Here is a 20,048-nt window from a genome sequence, read left to right as displayed (position 1 = left end):
ATTTTCACTTTCTGACGTTCAGTCAAACGTTTGCTTTATTTTCAACCGAAATTCAATTTGCACCCCAGTTGCTTTGTTTTTGTATTCCAACCAGGCACACAGTTGCCTTCTTTTGAGAAAAAAACGATTTATCGAGTGCCGATTCGCCGTGTGCCGATGATTTTTTTTCTAATTTCCCACCTGCATTGCATCTACCGGATATTATGCCTTCACTTGAGCATAACCCCAGAAGCGCACAACTATTTTGTGATCCATGTTTTTGATCTATCCACTTCCATTGGTGTACTCTACAAGCCATTAAGATCCGCCATTTTCCTCAAAACGCAGTATCGAAAAAAAAAAAAAATTCCTGTAAGAGGAATCACTCACCTCCACTTATTACGGGTTTTTCTTCACCACTTACTTGAACTAATACTTGAGAATATATTACCGGCAGCCAACAATCAATTTCTCTCGTCGCCAAATTGTAGAATCAGGACTTCCAAATAAAAATGAAAGCACGCGTCTTGTTTGCTTTCTGGTCGGTCTCCAAGTGAACCTTTTTTATTCTCTGTCGCTAGCTTGTTCATGAACTACATGTGTGTATGTGTGTATACTCTGCAGTGTTGCTAGTGTATTTATGTTGTCACGTTTGTTATCAATCCGATACTACAGGCAGTACAGTTCGAAATTACAATATAAGCATACATACTATTTTTGCATTGCATTTGCCATTACATGAATAAGTAAATAATGTTATGTTTATAAAGTTTAAAAAATATAGTGGTAATTAAACATTTTGTATTATTTCTAAGCGTTGGAAATAAACTAGGCTCCTGTAACAATCGGATTTTTTTTCCGAAACCTTTCTATTAATTGATGCCTGAATGATGTTATTACGTTACCGACTTGTGTAAAAGTGAACTGCTGTAGAAGTGAACACCGCAACAACACTTATCTTGAATAGAAATCAAGGGCGACCCTCTCGACCTGACAACTAGCCATCATTTCTGATTAGCTACAATTATGTGTCTCACAAAAGAAATGCTCATATTGTATCCACATTATTCTCTTTCCAGTTTTATACCGTTAGTAGTAACAATGAGTAACAAAAGCAGGGGTTTTACAAATGTTACTACATACATTTTGACTTTATTCTTGCGTTCTTTCGGTTTATTTCCCTTTACGTTCAATAAAACTGAACGTTGCTTCCGAGTTTCGGAAACTGCAGTTGTGTATACCGTGTCATATTTGGTAGCTTATAGCATCCTCATGATGAAGTACTACGTGATGGATTTCCAGCTCAGAGTGACTGAGGAACTGAACAATTCGTTCCTGCTGGCCGTTACGTTTGGTACACTTTACTTTGATGGTCTTATAAGTTCCCTGGTGGAACTTGTCTACCGGAAGCGGATTTGTGCTCTTTACAATGACATGATTCGATTATGGGATCAGCTGAGCGTGAATGCACCCGAAGAATTCGATAGGAAAATGCTCAACCATTTTGTATTTAAACTATACGCTATCGATTTGTTGTGCATAATAGTTGCTGTAACTATCAGGACAGCCCAATATTTGCAGTCAAAAAGCGCACTAGCATTTTACAATATCCTTGGAGTTATCATGACGGTCGGATTCAATGTAACAATCATCAATCTGTTCGTTATCGTTTGCTACATTGGGGCCCATTGTTATCGATTACTGAATTATCGGCTACTCTTGATTAACCGAAAGCTTAAGTTGATCGAGAATAAGTTTCTGGTGTGCAAAACTGTAACGGCCGAATTACGTCAGCTGGCGCTTTGGCATCGTGAAATTAATCAGTTGATATGTAGTTTTATGACAATACACGATCCATCCTTGCTGATGCTAATAATTAAACATTTTACGCTTATTATCACAACATTTTTTGGGTTCTATGTTGCATTGGTTTCTCCACTGAAACAAAATTTATCTCCGAATATCCTGCTTTGCAGTTTCCAATTATTCAGTTTGACATTTTATTTTCTGCAATTTTTCTTTCTGGTTGAAAGTGGGGCTATTTTCTCTAGAAGGGTAAAACATTTCTCAGCGTTAATAAAAATCGGTGATTAAAATAGGCCATTAATTCTAGGCTGGAAAAACTGGACGAATTTTGGACGATCACACAGTTAAGGAAACTTTCGAATGTGTCGAACAGAAGGCAATAAATTAATTTGCGTATGGAAAAGTGCTAGACTAATATCCTACTCTTCGTTACAGGTTGAGCTGTTCAGTTTGGAACTACTCCATCGTAAGAACAACGTTCAGAACTTTGGCCTTTACAAACTTGATTTTTCTCTGATGAGTGCGGTAAAACAGTCGGCATTGAATGATCAATGCCGAAATACACTTTTACTTTCATGTTTCATTCCAGTCCCTCGTCGCAATGGCGAACTACGTCATCATAGCAATACAGTTTCAAATTACAACATAAGCATTAGGACTTTTGTTGAAGTTTTCGGGAAAGGGCTGAATAGAACTCAATCATCATCATCAGTAAAAGCGTAAAGCAATCGAATCAGTTCACAAATTATTTTCATGAATAATTTTATTGGGAGTGATAAGATGATAAAGATAAGCGTTTCTTGACGTTTAAAAAGCCTTTTTTTATTACACTACTTACTTATGTTGGTCCTTAGGACATTACCTGCATCACCATGTTACGCTAACAATGTCGGTTACGGAATGCCTGTTTTTATCTCTCCATTGCGTCCTAAACCTCCCACTCCTGCTCTTGTATTTGGTCCAACCATCGAGCACGTCTGTGTCTAATTCCGACCGGATCCGTTGTGAAAACCATTTTTGCTAGGATGTTTTCTGGTGTCCTCAAAACATGCTTTCATTGTATCGGTTCAGCTTTAATACTTGGTTCACCGTAGAGTTCCGCCAGCGCGTAATTCATCCTGCTCCTCTGGAGGCCGTTTTTACACACACCTCTAGATCAGAGTTTCCCCGGCCTGTTCCTCGGTACAAGCAACCTTAGTGAAGATTCGGTCCCAACCCTGGTGGAAATCTTAGTCTTATGCTAACTGAGAAAGGTTTTGGTTCTTCCATGTTGGGCGGTGGTCCCCGTGGCTCTGTGGTTAACGATGTCGGTCGGCTAGCTCTTTCACACGGTTGTGATATCGGGTTCGATTCCCGATCGAGTCAAGGAACTTTTTGAGCTGGAAATTTTCTCGACTCAGCACTGGGGCACGGTGTATCGTTGTACTTATCCTACACATGCAAAACGTGCCAAAAACAATATCGATAACGAATTCTCTCAACTATAATCTAGTTGATCGAGACCGCTATTAGCCCCAAGGCTAAGCGTGCGATATTGTTTGTTGTTGATATTGGGCGGCGTATAATTGCGTCTGACCCGGAGTGGATGGCTGAGCTACGAAATGTCGTGTCTCGCCAGTTATATCCAAAAACATCAGTCGCAGTTATATACAGAACATCAGTTTATTGAAAATCGATCATAATGATTGCACGTCTTTCGTTGGTAATGAATAAAAATCTTCTCCATGAGCACTTGTTAACTTCTCAAGGCCTGCTTGGCTGTGCCTACCTCGCCACCCCCTTTTGATTATGGAGCCCAACTGTTCGTCGTAAGTCTTCGAATCATCCAACGTCCAGCGCCTTGTCGCCAACTGCTTATCAGTCCAAATAGACTCCACCATTCAGCTGCGATGTAGTCGCGTATAAATGGTGGTCAGGTTTTAGGCCATCCCTATTCTACGGACTATGGTTGTCCTGATAGTCACCTTTTGCATATAATCTTAACACCAACATCATGCAGAAAACCGGCTGGGTCACAGAAACGCTCAATGTTCTGTGCTTTTTTTTCATCACGACACTGTGGCCGTACCTACTTCGAACAAGAAACCACTTACTGATTTGCGAACCACTGTAATCGCCTCAGTGTAACGATTTTGCTCGCCAATTTGTCTCAAAGCTGGTATCTTTTCGGAGCGTAGCTAATCGTATGCGTTCATCCACTTCCCTGCAAGAGTTACATTTCCAGCTACCAGTGGTGGGCACCATTCCGCTAATTCGCTGATTCGCTAATTCGCTAATTAGCGACGCTAAAATTCAGTTAGCGATTTAGCGATTTCGCTAATTTTTGAGCTGGTTAGCGACACTGTTAGCGTCGCTAAAATTTTGGCCTTCGAAATGCTAATTGCTAGTTCGCTAAATTTTGTAGAGAAGCGACAATAGAAATACAGTGCTTTTTCGATTTTATCACGGTCAAAAAAAATTTTACTGTGAATTTGGCGAAACCATGAATTTAGCGAAATGATAAAAATTGAATTTTTTGTGTTGAAATCAATTGAAATTTATGATATTTTGAGTAAAATGATACACTTTCATAGTTGAATCGAGTATAAGCACGAGATACAAATGAATAAACAAGAAAAGGTTTGTTTACGATATTCTTCTCCATACAATTTTAGCGAACTTTTTCACGGCTATTATCCATGCAATATCAATACGATTTGTACTGCTCATTTTTAAGCATAGCTAGCAGAGCTTGTTTATGTGAAATTCTGGAACTGCTAGATTTTAAAATTTTTAAATTCACGCTCTATGAGGACAAAACTGTAGGGCTATTTGAGTTGTTAGCAGATCTTCTTTCTCAACTGCTCGAATAATACGTAATTTTTGCTTCAAAGTCAATGAAATACGTATTTCATGGCTCATTTTTCTCAAAATTATGACAAAAATTATTCGTAACAGATATGACACTTGGTTGCCTCAGAAAATGGATCAAATAAATTGAGTTCATAAAACTATACACCTGCAAGGACACAAGGCACAAGTGAAAATGATGTTTCGAATACATTTGCTGCAACTGGAAGTAGATTATTCTTGATTTTAGGTTTAAAAGTTTAAAAGCGTGATAAAAACGAGAAAAAACCGTGAGAAAATCGAGCGTGAATTTGGCGAGTAGTGATAAAAACGACTGTTGATAAAAGCGAAAAAGCACTGTATTTAGAAAAACTGTGAATTGCTGATGGCGTACGTAAATTGCTTCGAAAAATGAACATACTTTACTGCGAAAGTTACTTTTGTCAGTTTTTTCACCCTAGAATGGAGTTCCAGTTATCGTACAAGCCACAGGAGCATTTTGAAGAATGAGCACAAGGTCTAGATTGAATTTTCGCCACACCAAGAACTTTGGTAAATTGCAATGCGCTTGAAATTATGACAACTTTGGTTCTACTTTTTCGATTTAGATAATAATTGAATATTTATGGAAACATTCCTAAGAGTATCTATTTTCAATGCAAGTTAAATAACTTGTGTTATTCTTGTAGGTAATTGTTTTCGTTTGTTTAACCAAAACAGATCAAAGTGGTACAAAACTTACAAAACACAAGCAATAAATATAGCGATATGACTATTTACATATCAAAAAGTTAGCGATTAGCGATTAGCGAAAATTACGCTAATGTGCGTTTAGCGTTTAGCATTTAGCGATTATCGAGCTAAATTTTCCGGTTAGCGTCTTAGCGATTAGCGTCGCTAAATTTTCGGTTAGCGGTGCCCACCACTGCCAGCTACAGCCACAATATTTTTGCAGTTTTTGAATTAGGCAGAATCGCTCCTAGATTTTCAAACAGCGTCTGATTAAAATGTTCAGTTACCCCTTTCTACTGTGGGGTTACTTGATTCTTATAGTAGTTGGATTGCTCATTTGAAAAATATTCGCGGCCTTGATCCACGGTGAGACTTTCATCTGCTACTGAGCTACAGCTATGGCTTCATAGTCCTTGAAACACCGGAACACCTTTGGTATGCGCGTGATGGTATAGATTACAACGATTTGCGTCCAATCGAGAACGATACGAAATAACGTAAAAAAAAGGCGTATCAGTGTGGTTATGTGAGGAATCGGCGAATTTGTTGTTTGATGAAACGTGTTATCTGAAGTTTGAAGTTTGTGTGGCTTCTGGAGGTCTTCATTGTAGTAGGCAGGGCATTGTAAATTTCACTGGCGGTGTAAGTAAACTTTCTTGTTCCCATTTGGGTTCTACATCTGGCTCGGGCTAGATTTCCGTCTTGTCGTGAGGCACGTTCAGAATGGACTCTCCTCATTTGTATGTTGTGATAGGTAGCTGGCGATGATAGTAGTTTTGTTGGCTTGGCCCCAAATTGCTATTAGATATTGCAGTCTAGAGTGGATCAGCGCGATGTATAGTTTCACCAGCCATTTACTTGGAATAAACACAGAAATTTTACGCAGCAACCCACAAAATGAGCACAGTTTGCTTTTAAGTTCGTTGATGTGTGCTGACCAGCTTAACGTTGAGTCCAGAGTAAGTCCCAAAAAGGTATACTCAGCCGCTTCCTGTATGGTTTCACCATGAATCTCCAGAGTAGGGTGGGGTGGTGTTTGTCGGTACGGTGAGTGGAATAGCATGTATTTCGTTTTGCTTAAGTTCAACGAAAGCAAGTTGCGTTTGAAGTAGTCTTGTAGCAGAAGAAGATCATGCTTAATATGTTCCTGTACTGCGTCGATTGATGATCCTTGATAAGACACAGACGTGTCGTCAGCAAAAAGACGAAGCTTTCCTGTCAACGGCAGGGTGGATATATCGTTTATGAACAACAAGAATAGCACAGGCCCCAGATTACTGCCTTGTGGTACACCAGTAGATATTGGACACAATTCACTTCGGTGTTCACCAATTGTAACATACTTTTGAACCAGTTGATCGATTTTCGATCTTTTTGGGTCAAATTAAAGGTAATTACGTCTAGTTATAAGAAAAAATACCATAATGTATAAAATTATTGAAATTTTCGGCTTGTTTTTAAATTGAATTTACTCAAATTTAAAAAATAACATGTTTCCAAAGCTCCTCCATTCATAGAGTCAAGTATGCCCTTCAAAATGAGACCAAGAGATATTTTTTATGTTTGCCCCAAAATGAATGACATAGAAATGAAAAACGCATATTTTTTTATGAAAAATAATAATAACTTTGAGTAAAATTGAGATATTTACGATGTCAGCGTTGCAAATTATTTCTCTTAAAAAGCTCTAAAAGTCGTTCAAAGACAGTTTTGAGATGAAACTTGAAATAAAAAAGATAGAGCGAAAAATATGTTTTTTAAATATAAATCGGTTGTTTTCAAAGATAGAGAAAAACTTTTTTCTACAAAGTTACTTAGAATTATTGGATCTATAACTTATAGAACAAATTTTTCTTCTATCTACAAAGACAAAAAAGTTAGATACTTAGTTGCACCGAAAATGTGGGTCACCCTAATTTTTGATAATTTTTTAATGAGCGCTTTATCATATGTAACAACTTTGTAGAAGAAAGTTTTTCTCCAAAATGTTGCTATAGAGCTCTAAACCCAAATTTCTTCCTAAATTTGGTTTCTGGACCATTGTGCATTGTGCCTTTTTCCTACGCAACAAAATTGACACATGCATCAATTGTTGACTCAAATGATCATCCGCGGTATTTCGTCTACTTCGCTTCAAAAGTTTATCTTTTATCCGAATAAGCTCCTACAAGTCAGCTGTCATCCATGGGCAAATCCTTTCAGTTTAGCTCGCACGGTAATTTTCCTAGTGCATTCAAAAAGTTGCATCTCCATTGAGGCTCTCCGATCGATTAAGCACTCTCCGTATTTCCTGGGGAAAATACGGGAACATCTGAGTGCTTTATCCGAAAAATCGTTTCAAATTACCTTAGCGTGGGTCCCTTCTCACTGCCCGATACCGGGCAACAAACGGTGATATTTATGAAAGACCAATTGCTTTTAATGAATTTTTCGCACTTGTACGTCAGAATACGATCATCAGTTGGCAAAATGCTTGGACCAGAGGGAAATTGGGAAGGTGGTTACATTCCATAATCCCCAAAGTATCGACGAACCCGTGGTTCAAGGGGTTGGATGTAGGTCGGGATTTCATTTGCGTGATGTCCCGGCTTATGTCCAATCACTATAGATTTGACGCGCATCTCCGTCGTGTTGGGCTCGGGGAAAGTGGTATCTGTGCCTGTGGTGAGGGTTATCACGACATAGAGCATGTGGTTTGGTCATGCCCTGTACACCGTGACGCCAGGTCTAAATTAATAGCTTCCCTGCAGGCCGAAAGTAGGCAGCCGGCTGTTCCTGTTCGTGATGTCTTGGCGAGCCGTGACCTATCCTACATGTCCCTTATATACGTTTTCCTGAAATCCACCCACGCCCCAGTTTAGTCCTATCCCCTTCCGCCTACATCCAACCAAACGACAAGAACACGTTAAGACCCCGGATCCGGAAACAGCAACTAAACCCGCACGATACTCTCAGGTCCCGAGGGAGACAACCCAATATGCCAGTCCGTAATATCTTGGCCCAGCAGCGGAACATATTCAATATGCTGCTTACCTATGGCGATGGAAAACCATCAAACAACAAATCAGTGCTTTTAATGCAAAACATTCTAGCTTTAAGTTAGATTTTGTTTCAGCTCGTAGTCGGCAGCGAGGATAAAAAATTTGCTTTTAGTTATTAAGATACTTTAAAAAGTAAGCTACCAGATATAATTGGCGCCGTTAAACATTAAATTGTATTTGTGGCGTGTCAAATAAATTATAGATGAACAAAAAAAAAAAAAGTTGCAACTTGTACAAGTCTATCACGTGGTGCAGTTTGGCACATGCTGTCATAGCTGGCGGTAGCTCATTTACAGCCACAGTGAAAAGTTCACTCAAACGTCTGTGATCAACAATTTGCTTTTGTAAGTCTTTCGTAATCATTGAGCAAGCTGATTTCATGCTGGAGACGATCAAACAATGGTCACTCAATCCAGTATCTATTGTTTCATTCACGACCGTGCTGGCTAAAAACTCTGTGCACAGGACGTGATCCAATATATTACTACTGGCAGGCCTCGTAACGTTCGTATTGGTGACAGACAGGTTGTATGACGTAAGCAATCTCAAATATTCGCTGACTACATTGTTGTACGGTAGGTTCACTGGTATGTTGCAAACCCCTACAATAATACATTCGCTCCCTTTTTGAACATTCGATAGTATCTCATCTAGTTTACCAAAAAAATTCCCAGTTTCAAAGGCTATAGATGGCATGGAAATTTATGGATTATGGATACGTCCCCAACAAATCTCAACCTCCAGCGATTGTCGGGTTTAACATTGGGTCAGTGACAAATCGAGATCGTGAGTTAAACGAACAACGAAGAGACACGCGCGATACAACTGCTGCAAGAGACAACTCATCGTACACCTACTGGGCCAAACTTTGAAACAGGCCTTTTATGGAGCACTGACGATCCGAATTATCCCGACAATTACCCCATGGCCGTCTGACGTCTAGAGGCTCTAGAGCGTCGACTTCAACGAAAGCCTGAATTGCAAGACCGGGTTCGTGAGCAGATTACGGCGACGATGCGTGGCGTTATTTCAGCGACTGGACCTACTCCACATACCGCGCTGCTACTTACATTCAACGAACGATTACTTCCGATTACAAACTCACCTTTTTGTAGACGCGTCTCGAGCTAAGAGCGGCAGTTCTGGGCGTTCACCTGATGGAAACTATCCATAAACATCACAGCTTCACAATTAGTCAACGGTTCTGTTGGAGTGATGCGAGCACTGTGCTCGCCTGGGTGCGATCCCCTGATCATAGGCGTTATCATAAGTTTGTCGCTGTTCGAGTTGGCAAAATCTATCATCCACGCAACAATCTGAGTGAAGGTGGGTAAAATGCAACGAGTGGCCGCATACGTGTTCCACGGCATCGATAACTTTCGCAGACGTCAAACCAAAATGAATTAGAACTTGGTCATCTCACTAGTGACGAGCTACGACGAACTGAAGAGGCATTACCAAAAACGGCTCAAAGTGAGTTTCACGCAGACGAAATCGCAATACTCGCCGAAGCCCGTGCTAGTGTGGTCAAAGCGAACCCAATCTACACTTCATGTCCGTTTATGGATGAAAAGAGCATTCTACGAAACCGTGGACGAATCGGTGCAGCACCATATGTAATCTTCATATCAGGCCGTACCACTTCCTGAAAAATTCACCAAATTTGTAAGTCATTAAATTGAAATCTATTAGATTAGATTAATTGCAGCTGCCGTTTGCTTTTGCCGAACAAATTCAAAGATTTCATCCTCTGTTAATCCAATAAGAATTGACTTGGCCTTTCTGTCGGTTTGATTCCACTTTTTGAGAGCATCGTCTGCCACCGAAGCTGGTTCTGTCGGCACAAATTAACCTTCAACTGTATTCAAGTGAAGCTTGAATACTAAACTTCAATTCTCGAAAGTCAATTCGGTCAGCTGCGAGATGCGTTCCTTCGAGTTGCCCATAGCCTGTAGGATAATTTCGGATTTTGACTCACAGACAAACTCAAACAAATGTTAACACGCCTTCACACCTTTTCCATGACCGCTTATCAACTTCTCAAGGACTGCCAGGCAGTGCCTACTTCTTTAAAAATGCTCATAATATAAACTTAAAAATGATGTGCGAGGGATGGGGCTGGTGCTGAATCGAACGCGATAATAAAGCTTATTCTTCGGACACCCGTGTTTCTCGTGTTTTGGTAAGACGGTTGTTGTTTAGCTAAGCGGAGTGATAGTTTTATAGGACGCGCGGTGAAGTAATTCTTTTGTTTATTGATTGCTACCGCTCTTTACGCCGATTCGGGACAATTTTTCCACAACCTGCCCTGAGGTTTAGGTTTCGTGCCGGGCAAAACTCAAACATGACAAGTAGCCCTCTCACGAGGTTCGGCGCTTGAGCAATTAGTTTGAACGTCCTGAAAAAGTATCCAGTAGACGGAAACGCATTGCAGCACTGGGCTGGCTATAACACACACATCCTGATGGCAAAGTTTGTTCTTAGACCGACCCCCGACCGACCGACGATTCTGGTAGACGGACGCCATTTCTCAGACGTCATCGATATGCCAAGACTCAAACGTCAAAGGGAACCTAATAACCGATGAGACATTGATGGTCATGTGTTAGAAACAACATTTTCAGGTTGACCGGTTGAGAAGAAATAGTTGTCGACAAGAAACGGATATTGAGGAAGATGGACAGGCTGTAGATCCTCGAGGCTTGGATGAGTTCAAGAAAGCTTGTAAAGAATTAAAAAACCACAAAACATCTGGAAAGGACTGCATCCCCCCCCGGTGAAAGGTGGAAAACTGGCAGAAAAAAATGTCGATTGGATTTTATTTCAACAAGCATCAATCATAGTAACCTATGAGTCAGCAGAAAAAATGGAGAACTTCAGTAGTCGAACTCTAATCGTGATCTCGGAAACAGTGAAGCTAAACCGTTCAGAAGTAAGCGCGTTCAAAAAAAAAAAAAAAAAACGGTATCCTGTCGCGTCGGAAACGAATATCGTGCGGCACTTTTTGGACGCCGGATACGCTAGTTCCGGCATCTACAGCATCTTGGAACTATTGGACAACAATGGGAGCATCGAAAGAAAGCTTCGTTCCGGACGGCCGACGACCCTGAGCGTCAAGAGCGTCCAAAGGTCAAACAGTGAAAAAGTTCCTCGCGAACATGGACATACAGGAACCGGTAGTCCCGTTTACTGGTGTCGGAGCTGCAGCGGCTGAATATGAATTAGTGAAGTAGATCTTAACGGCAAATCACGACGTGGCGGTGGTGATGGACGACAATACCTATCTCACGCTGGATGGCAACGACTGGCAGGGCACTTTCCTCACAAAGGAAGTGAACTCCAAGGTACAGTTCATTTCACACACCAAGTTCCCCGAAAAAGATACTGCTGTGTCTGACAATCAGCGAAAAGAGGACGTCAAAGTCGATTTTCTTCCACTCCGGACTGGCCGTGAACGAGGAAATTTATAGTACGAAGTGCCTGCCGGAAGTTGCGTCGTTCATCAAGAAATACCATAACGGCGAAGACGCGGTGTTCTAGCCGAATTTGGAGTCGACTCACTGCTCGAAACGATCTTTAGAGAAGATGGAGCGGCTGAATATCGATGTGGTATCCAAGTCGGCGAGCCCGCCCAAGAATTCTAGGCAAACCTGAAGCATAAGATCTACTTCAACAATAATGTTGCGAAAACTAAGAAAGAATTGGTAAATAAAACGAATAAAGAGCTCAAAAACATGCCCACACGCATGTTTTCGTCCACCATTGCAAGTGTTCCGGTAAAAGCCGTGAGGCCGCTCGCAAGCACGTAGAATTTTTTACTAGTGAACTAACTAACGGTTAGAATAGCACATAATACCTGTTGCTTTCGGAATGGTAGCAGCCGATTTTTCGGGCACTTCTGGACGTAGATCTTTTGATTGATGGTTCCCGTATTGATAAAAATGCCGCTTTTTAGACCACACGTTCCGCCGTGCGTCCTTTTGAGCAGTTTTATTGATAAGTGGGAATAAAGCCATGTTTAAGTCTTTTTCTGAATGGTCTGATTCTACTAAAATTCTAACCCATGTCCATCCGCTTGATAAAAAGGACCCGGTAACCTCGCGGCTATGCAGCTCCCCTTTCAAGAAATTGAGAGACTTGCTGTTTTATGATCCGAGTTTCCAATCTTCTACTATAAAAAAATGGAATTCCGTAACGCTTGATCTCATTGTTATTATTCCCTCCGTCTCTGAGGTGTACAGTAATTATTATCCTTTTAATTCGTTCTAAATCAAAAATATAACCGTTGACATGTAGGTTTTTTACATGAAAATGTTTGCTGATGTTCAGGAAAGACATTTGAGAAAAAAATAATAGATGTCTGATAACTAAAATTTGAGATATTATTCAAAAAACTACGTAAAACATGCAAAATTATGACTTTTTGTGCTGAATTTGCCTCTAAATCAAAATTTGAAGCGATGACATATGATTCTTTCCACATTAAATGTTCAGGAAAGACATTTAAGGAAAAATATTTAGTATCCGATCAATAACCTTGAGATATAATTCACGAAACTGCGTGAAACATTCAAAATTATGACTTTTTCTTCTTAATTCGTCTCCAAATCAAAACTCAAAGCGATGATATGTGATTCTTTTTTCACTAAAATGTTCGCTGATGTATAAGAAAGATATTTGAGGAAAAATAACCGATATCTGATTACTAAAACTCGAGATATTATTCACAAAACTACGTGAAACATGCAAAATTATGACTTTTTAAGCTTAATTTGCCTCTACATCAAAACCCGAAGCTGTGATATGTGATTTTTTCTGTTATAAAATGTTCGTTGAAGTTTAGGAAAGATATTTGAGGGAAAATTATTAGGTATCTGATTATTTGAAATTCAAATATTTTTCACAAAACTACATGAAAAATGCACAATCATGATATTTTAGGCTCAATTTGTCTCACAGCTATGATATATGATTTTTTCATTAAAATATTTGTTCATGTTCAGGAATGACTTTTGAGTAAAAATAACACTATGTAAAACATGCAAAATCATAAATATTTGGGCTCAATTTGCCTCTAAATCAAAACTCAAACCTATGATATGTCATTGTTTTTCATTGAAATGTTTGTTTATGTTCAGGAACAACATTTGGGAAATAATAATAGGTATCTTATTGCTAAAAGTTGAGATGTTACTTTAAAAACTACGTATGTTTGAAAATATTTTGTGCATACAGAAGAACACATTAAAATACTCTTTTTGAAATTTATATATATCATACATATAATGCCTGTAAAATTTTGACGTTTTGAGCTTAAGCTCAATTCGCCTCTGTATAAAAATTCTAAGCGATGACATGTGATTTTTTTTCAATGAAATGTTCGATGTTCCTTCAACATCTGCAAATATTTTCTTTCAGAAAAATTCATGTTTTGATTATGTGCGAGTTGAGCAGAAATAAAAATTACATTTCTGATGTTTTCGTAGTTTTGTGAATGGTAACACATTACGGGTTTCGATTAACTTTTTCACATTTACCTAAACTAGATCTTGGGACATTTGGCTGGAGGAAAGGCCACATTTCATTGGTTCAAACATCGATTAGAAAGCGACTTATGCATTATTTTTTTTTAATTTCTACGTGGTTTTGTGGATTAAAGCATTAACTTCTTCTCAGACGTGTTTCTTTGGACACCAACAAACATTTTCGTTATAAAAATTCACATGTCATCTTTTTAGATATAATTATAGAGGAGAACTAAGCATGAATGGTCATGCTAAATTCTTATAACTTCGATTTCTTCCTTTCGAAAGTTACATAAAAAGGGGTTTTACTGTAAACGATTATCCGAATATTCGGACATCACCCGAATTTGAGATATTCGGAACTGGGATGACCCCACACAACATTTTCCAAAATGGCAACTTCTGGTTTCAGGAAAATAACCTGAAGTGGTATTTGGCCAACCATTTCAATACTTCCGAAAGTGGAACTCCATACGTCATTTTGATATCCGAAATGACGACTTCCAGTTTCTGTAAAACAGCCCAATATCACAAAACGAAATCCAATATGAGTATTTGCGTTCTGTGCGTTCTCAGAATATTAAAGTACTTAAAATGATGATGGACGTATAAGATTTGAAATATTTTTGAAGTGAGTTGTGCTAATATTGCAATGAATTATAAAAAAGATTCCTAATTTTGAAACCTTTGATCCCGAGCATCGCCGGGAACGTTCAACTAGTCGTTCATACAACCTTAGATCAACACTGGCACTAGAACGGTGAGTGGACCACGACGGGGTCTATTTTTTTGCAGGTACACGAAGCTCTCAGATCGAAAATTTATGACAACCTCTCTATTAATTGGTATTTAAATGATGGTATTGGTATCTGAATGAAGCTTCCAAAAAATATTGTCACACTACTGATTACAGTAAATGAGAAGTAAACACCGTATCAACTCTTAACTTAAACAGAAATCAACGACCTGTCAACTATGCATCATTTCTGATGGTTTGTGTCTTGTAAGGGAAATGCATATATCACATCGCACATGGTTCTTTTTCCAGTTTTATACCATTAGTGGTTACAATGAGTAACGAAAGTAGGTGCTACACAAATGTTACTACATTCATTTTGACTTTATTCTTGCGTACTTTCGGTTTATTTCCCTTTACGTTCAATAAATCTGAGGGTTGCTTCGAAGTTTCCAAACCGGCAGTTGCGTATACCGCGTCATATTTGGCAGCTTATAGCATCCTTATGTTGAAGTTCTACGTGATGGGCTTCCAGTACAGAGTGACTGCGAAACTGAACAATCCGTTCCTGCTGGTCGTTACCTTTGGTACACTTTACTTTGACGGTCTGATAGGCTGCCTGATGGAACTTGTCTACCGAAAACGTATTTGTGCTTTTTACAATAACTTGATTCGATTATGGGATCAGCTAAGCGTGAATGCCCCCGAAGGATTCGATAGGAAAATGTTCAACCGCTTCGCGTTCAAACTTTACGCTATCGATTTGTTGTGCACAATAGTTTCAGTAACTGTCAGGATAGTTCAATATTCGCAGTCGAAAAGTACGTTGGCATTTTAAAATATCTTCGGCGTTATCATTCGGGTTCAATGTAACAAACATCAATATGTTCGTCATCGTTTGCTACATTGGGGCCCACTGTTATCGGTTGGTGAATTATCGGCTACTCTCAGTTAACCGGAAGCTCAAATTGTTTGAAAATATTCAGCACCATTGGCGGATCAACCTGGAAAAGAGGATTTTGGTGTGCAAAACTGTAACGGCCGAATTGCGTCAGCTGGCGCTATGGCATCGTGAGATCAATCAGTTGATGCGTGATTCCATGACAATACACGATCCCTCATTGCTGATACTAGTAGTTAAACATTTCATACTTATCATTTCTCCGTTTTTTGGGTTTTTTGTTGCAGTAGTTCCTCCACTGAAACAAAATCTATCGCCGAATATCCTGCTTTGTAGTTTCCAGTTATTCAGTACGACGTATTATTTTCTGCAACTTTCTTTCTGGTTGAAAGTGGAGCTATTTTCTCTAGAAGGGTGAACCATTTCCCGGCGTTGATAAAAATTGCTGCTAAAAATATGCCATTAATTCTAGGCAGAAAAAACTGGACGAATTTTGGACGATCACACAGTTAAGGAAACTTTCGAATGTGTCGAACAGAAGGTAGTAAGATAATTTGCGTGTAAAAATGTGCTAGACTTACATCCAACTTTTCGTTACAGATTGAGCTATTCAGTTTGGAACTACTCCATCGTAAGAATAGCATCCAGAACTTTGGTCTTGACAATCTTGATTTTTCTTTGATGAGTGCGGTGAAACAGTCGACATTGAATGATCACTGCCGAAATACACTTTTTCTTTCCTGTTTCATTCTAGTCTCTCGCTGCAATGACGAACTGTATCATCATAGCAATACAGTTTCAAATTACAGCATGAACATGAAGAGTTTTGTTGAAGGTTTTCCTGGACAGTAATCACACAAGGAGTCAGTTAGTTGGGAGGAGCCTTAGAAGTGCATATCAATCGAATCATTTTACAATTTAATTAGATTGGTTAATTTTGTTGCTAAGAAGATAAAGATAAGAAATTTAATCTGCTCGAGCGTTGTAAAGGACTATCCGAAATACATACAGGTTAAACTGTTCTCATTCATGATTTTCTAAAATTTTTCATGTTTTCAAAATCGGCGAGCAGTAAAACTTAAAAAGTTTACATCCGATTGACTTGAAATTTTAACTGTAGCTTCTTCATTAGATTATCTAGTGAAGTAGTTGATTAACAACAACAGAAGTTATAAACAATTGAAGTCGATTTTTTTGTCGAAAATGATTTTTTTTTCAAATCGTTGCCATTTTGCGAAGAAAAATTCAAAAAATATAATCATGTGTACTTCACTAGCAACACTTATGCAGATAATGAAAAAAAAAATTGTTTTGCTTATAGGTGGCGTTGGGCACGACTTTTACTGCTCGCCGCAGAACAACTTTTAAAAAAGCGGTTCACGGCAATCGCTGTACAGCAGCTGTTACGTCAGTTAAGGAACTCGCTTTGCAGTCGGATCGCCGAGATCCAATTGATCGTTATACATTGAAATTGATTACCGAACGAGATACCATTTAGAATAGTAGTAGTAGATTTCTGGCAGCTGAGTGCCTTCGCATGTAGGGTAGGTCAGGATTGATGAGTCAGTTCCCTTTGGCATACCGGTCGTGCAAGTCGTATGTGATTAGAGAAAATATACAGTCCGCAATCGAATAGAGTTCACTGTTCATTATTCCGAATAAAAAATAATAGAATCATAAATCTAAGTCATGTTTGAATCAGCGTCCGATTCATTTTACTTCAGTTGAGTATATTTTAATGTTGCCGACCATTCGACTAAATCGAGAGGTAAAATTTAAATTACTTTTACTTTGAAAAAGTAGTAAAATTTGATGGTAAACTGGAAAAATAAGAGCGATGAGATGAATATAGGTGTTCTGTCTAGGTGTTCTCGCACTTGATAAGATGACCAGATGAGGTGATGTCGAACATTCGTTTATTCACAACAACTGCAATGACAGTTCTCGATCAACTCGCCACGATTGCATCTGCCAATTCTACTAAGTACCAGTATATAGTTTCCAGTAAAATAACACCTCCATCAAATTATTATTTTCATTCATTCCATACCGTCCCCCCAACCCCTGCGATAATTGATCAAAAACTTCGACGCTAACATTCGGTGGGAAACCCACTCAGTAATTGCCGACGAATTTGATGATGAGCTTCCATCATTCAAAGTTGTTCGGTGTCATGTGTCAGTGCTTCGCATATTTTCTACGCTGCTTCGGCCTATTTCCGTACTATTACAGCACGGTCGATCGACGGTTTCATCGTTCCACCGCTGGTCTCTGGTATAGTTTGGGATTCCTTCTGCCTTACAACTATTTTCTGTTTCGATACTTCATGAGTACTGCCCAAATCATTAACCGAACCATTCCTCAAATGATCATTTATATGCTAAGTGCCTCCTTCCTTAGCATGTATCTCGGAGGACTCTCCGCTTGCTTGACAAGTTTAGTTTACCGGAACAGAATCCGTACTTTATACAACTATTGCGTGCACCTTTGGACCCTACTCTTGAGCCCAGATATTTCCCATGGGTATGACAGCAAAATATTTCATCGTTTTCTGTTCAAGTTGGTTGTCATCGATGGGGTAAGTTTTGTGGGTGCTATCGGGATCCGGTTTAGGCAGTATTTCTTAGAAGGTCGCTTAGCCTTACTGTACGACGCGATGTTCAACGCACTGGTTCTTCTGATGAACGCCACAATTAACAACCTGTTTGTTGCCGTTGGGTACTTGGGAGGCCACTTCTACCGACTGTTGAATTGCAGGATTCAAACGGTTAACCGAAGGCTTGAAAGATTAGAGCGGTTGATTTCTGCCGAGGAAATAATCGAATATAACCAGCTCATTCGTGAACTTCACTTGCTATCACATTTACACGGGGAGATCAGTTGGATGGTCAAAAGTTTCATAAGGTTGCATGATTTTTCGCTACTTGTGATGGTTGTTAGAAATTTTGTTGTTATAATAGTCGCCTTGTTCGGTACGTACGTTTTGGTGGTTATGCCTCTAAGGGAGAATAAACAGCCGGAGATTGGAGGCTTTGGTTACTTGTCATTCCTGTCGGTCTTTTATTGCTTTCAATTCTACTACTTGGTGGATAGTGCAGCATTGTTCACAAAAAGGGTAATTGATTCGGGATTGTGAAGAAGCGAAAATCGTGACTGAGATTATTGTTGATTGTTGCAGGCGGAAAAGACTGGAGCAATTGTAGATGACTTTTCCATTAGACATTCGAGAGAGTTGATGGATATAAGAGTAAAACTAGTTGTCAGATTAAATTGCTTTGTTGAAATATATTCTTATTTTCGTAGATTGAGACATTCAGCCTGGAACTGCTGCATCGCAGAAATAAACTCGAAAACTGTGGCTTCTTTTCCATCGACTACTCACTGATGTACGCAGTAAGTAATTCTTCTTTGGCAAATATCACGAAAGTTTTAAACCAAGGAATTCTACTTCTAGGCTTTGGCAACCATGATAAACTATCTCATAATAGCAGTACAGTTCCAAATAGCGCACTGAGCACTAGTTACGAAGTTTAATGGACGCGAGAAATTCGAGTGTTAATAAAAGCGAAGAGGGTCAAAATTCATAGTTCTCAATTGAAGTCGGTTGAATAATACGCTGTCTGGAACACAAAAATATGATTAATAAAAAATATTGGCTTGTGCGGTTGTCAGTACATGAAAAAAATTTCATTTAGTGAAAAATTCGTTTTGTACTAGAAACATTATTGTAATCAACCAAACTTTTAGTAAATGTGAACTTTCGGATTGTTCGGATTGTTTAAGTAACATTTCTGCGACATTTTTATGTAAGTTAAATTTTTTACAAGACATCTGCTTCTCACTGTTAATCCAGAAAACATGCAGAACTATTCTACGAAAGCTTCATGGCGATATCTGGCATTGCACCGCTATAATTATGTAGTTAATCATCGTTGCTAAGGCCTAGAATTAAAATTAATGGTCATGATCGAAATCGGTAGAGAAAATAAACATTACTTACCGCATACATCAGCGAGTAATCAATAGAATACAAACCAAAATTTTCAAGTTTCTTCCTGCTATGAAGCAGTGTAAGGCTGAACGTTTCGATCTATCTATGCAGAAAATCAGTTGATCATCCCACCTTTAAAAGTGAATTAATCCTCTTACTTTCAACTCCACCAACGAGTTTGACTTCTTGACGGAAAAATCGTCCAAAATCACACCCGTCTTCCTGACCTGTAACTATCACACGGTCATTTTTATGCTCATCATTCCTAAAAGCCTAAGTTGGTTACCCTTTTGGCGAACAACGCTCCACTATCCGCTAGGAAGTAGAATTGAAAGCAATAGAACACGGACAGGAATAAAACATAACCAAATGCTTCAAACTGCGGCTGTTCATTGCCCCTGAGGGGTATAACCACCAAGAAGTAAGTTCCAACGAAACCACTTACTGTAGAGATAAAGTTTCGAACCACTATCACTAGTATCGAGAGATCGTGTAACTTCATAAAACT

General features: G+C 39.1%; 1 protein-coding gene across 1 annotated transcript; it reads left to right on the top strand.

Annotated features, from left to right (window-relative positions):
• The first annotated feature begins 1,254 nt into the window (after positions 1 to 1,254).
• Positions 1,255 to 19,357, top strand: LOC129729257 (uncharacterized). Its single transcript, XM_055687768.1, has 6 exons — positions 1,255 to 1,810; positions 17,279 to 17,317; positions 18,510 to 18,664; positions 18,728 to 18,796; positions 18,853 to 18,942; positions 19,004 to 19,357. Exons 1-6 carry the CDS (start codon positions 1,255 to 1,257, stop codon positions 19,061 to 19,063), a joined length of 969 nt encoding a protein of 322 aa, XP_055543743.1. The 3' UTR covers positions 19,064 to 19,357.
• The last annotated feature ends 691 nt before the right edge of the window (positions 19,358 to 20,048 follow it).

This window comes from Wyeomyia smithii, chromosome 3 (genome assembly GCF_029784165.1).
Source record: "Wyeomyia smithii strain HCP4-BCI-WySm-NY-G18 chromosome 3, ASM2978416v1, whole genome shotgun sequence".
Classification (NCBI taxonomy): domain Eukaryota; kingdom Metazoa; phylum Arthropoda; class Insecta; order Diptera; family Culicidae; genus Wyeomyia; species Wyeomyia smithii.
Note: the sequence above shows the minus strand (reverse complement) of the source record. Positions and strands in the feature narration are given on the sequence as shown.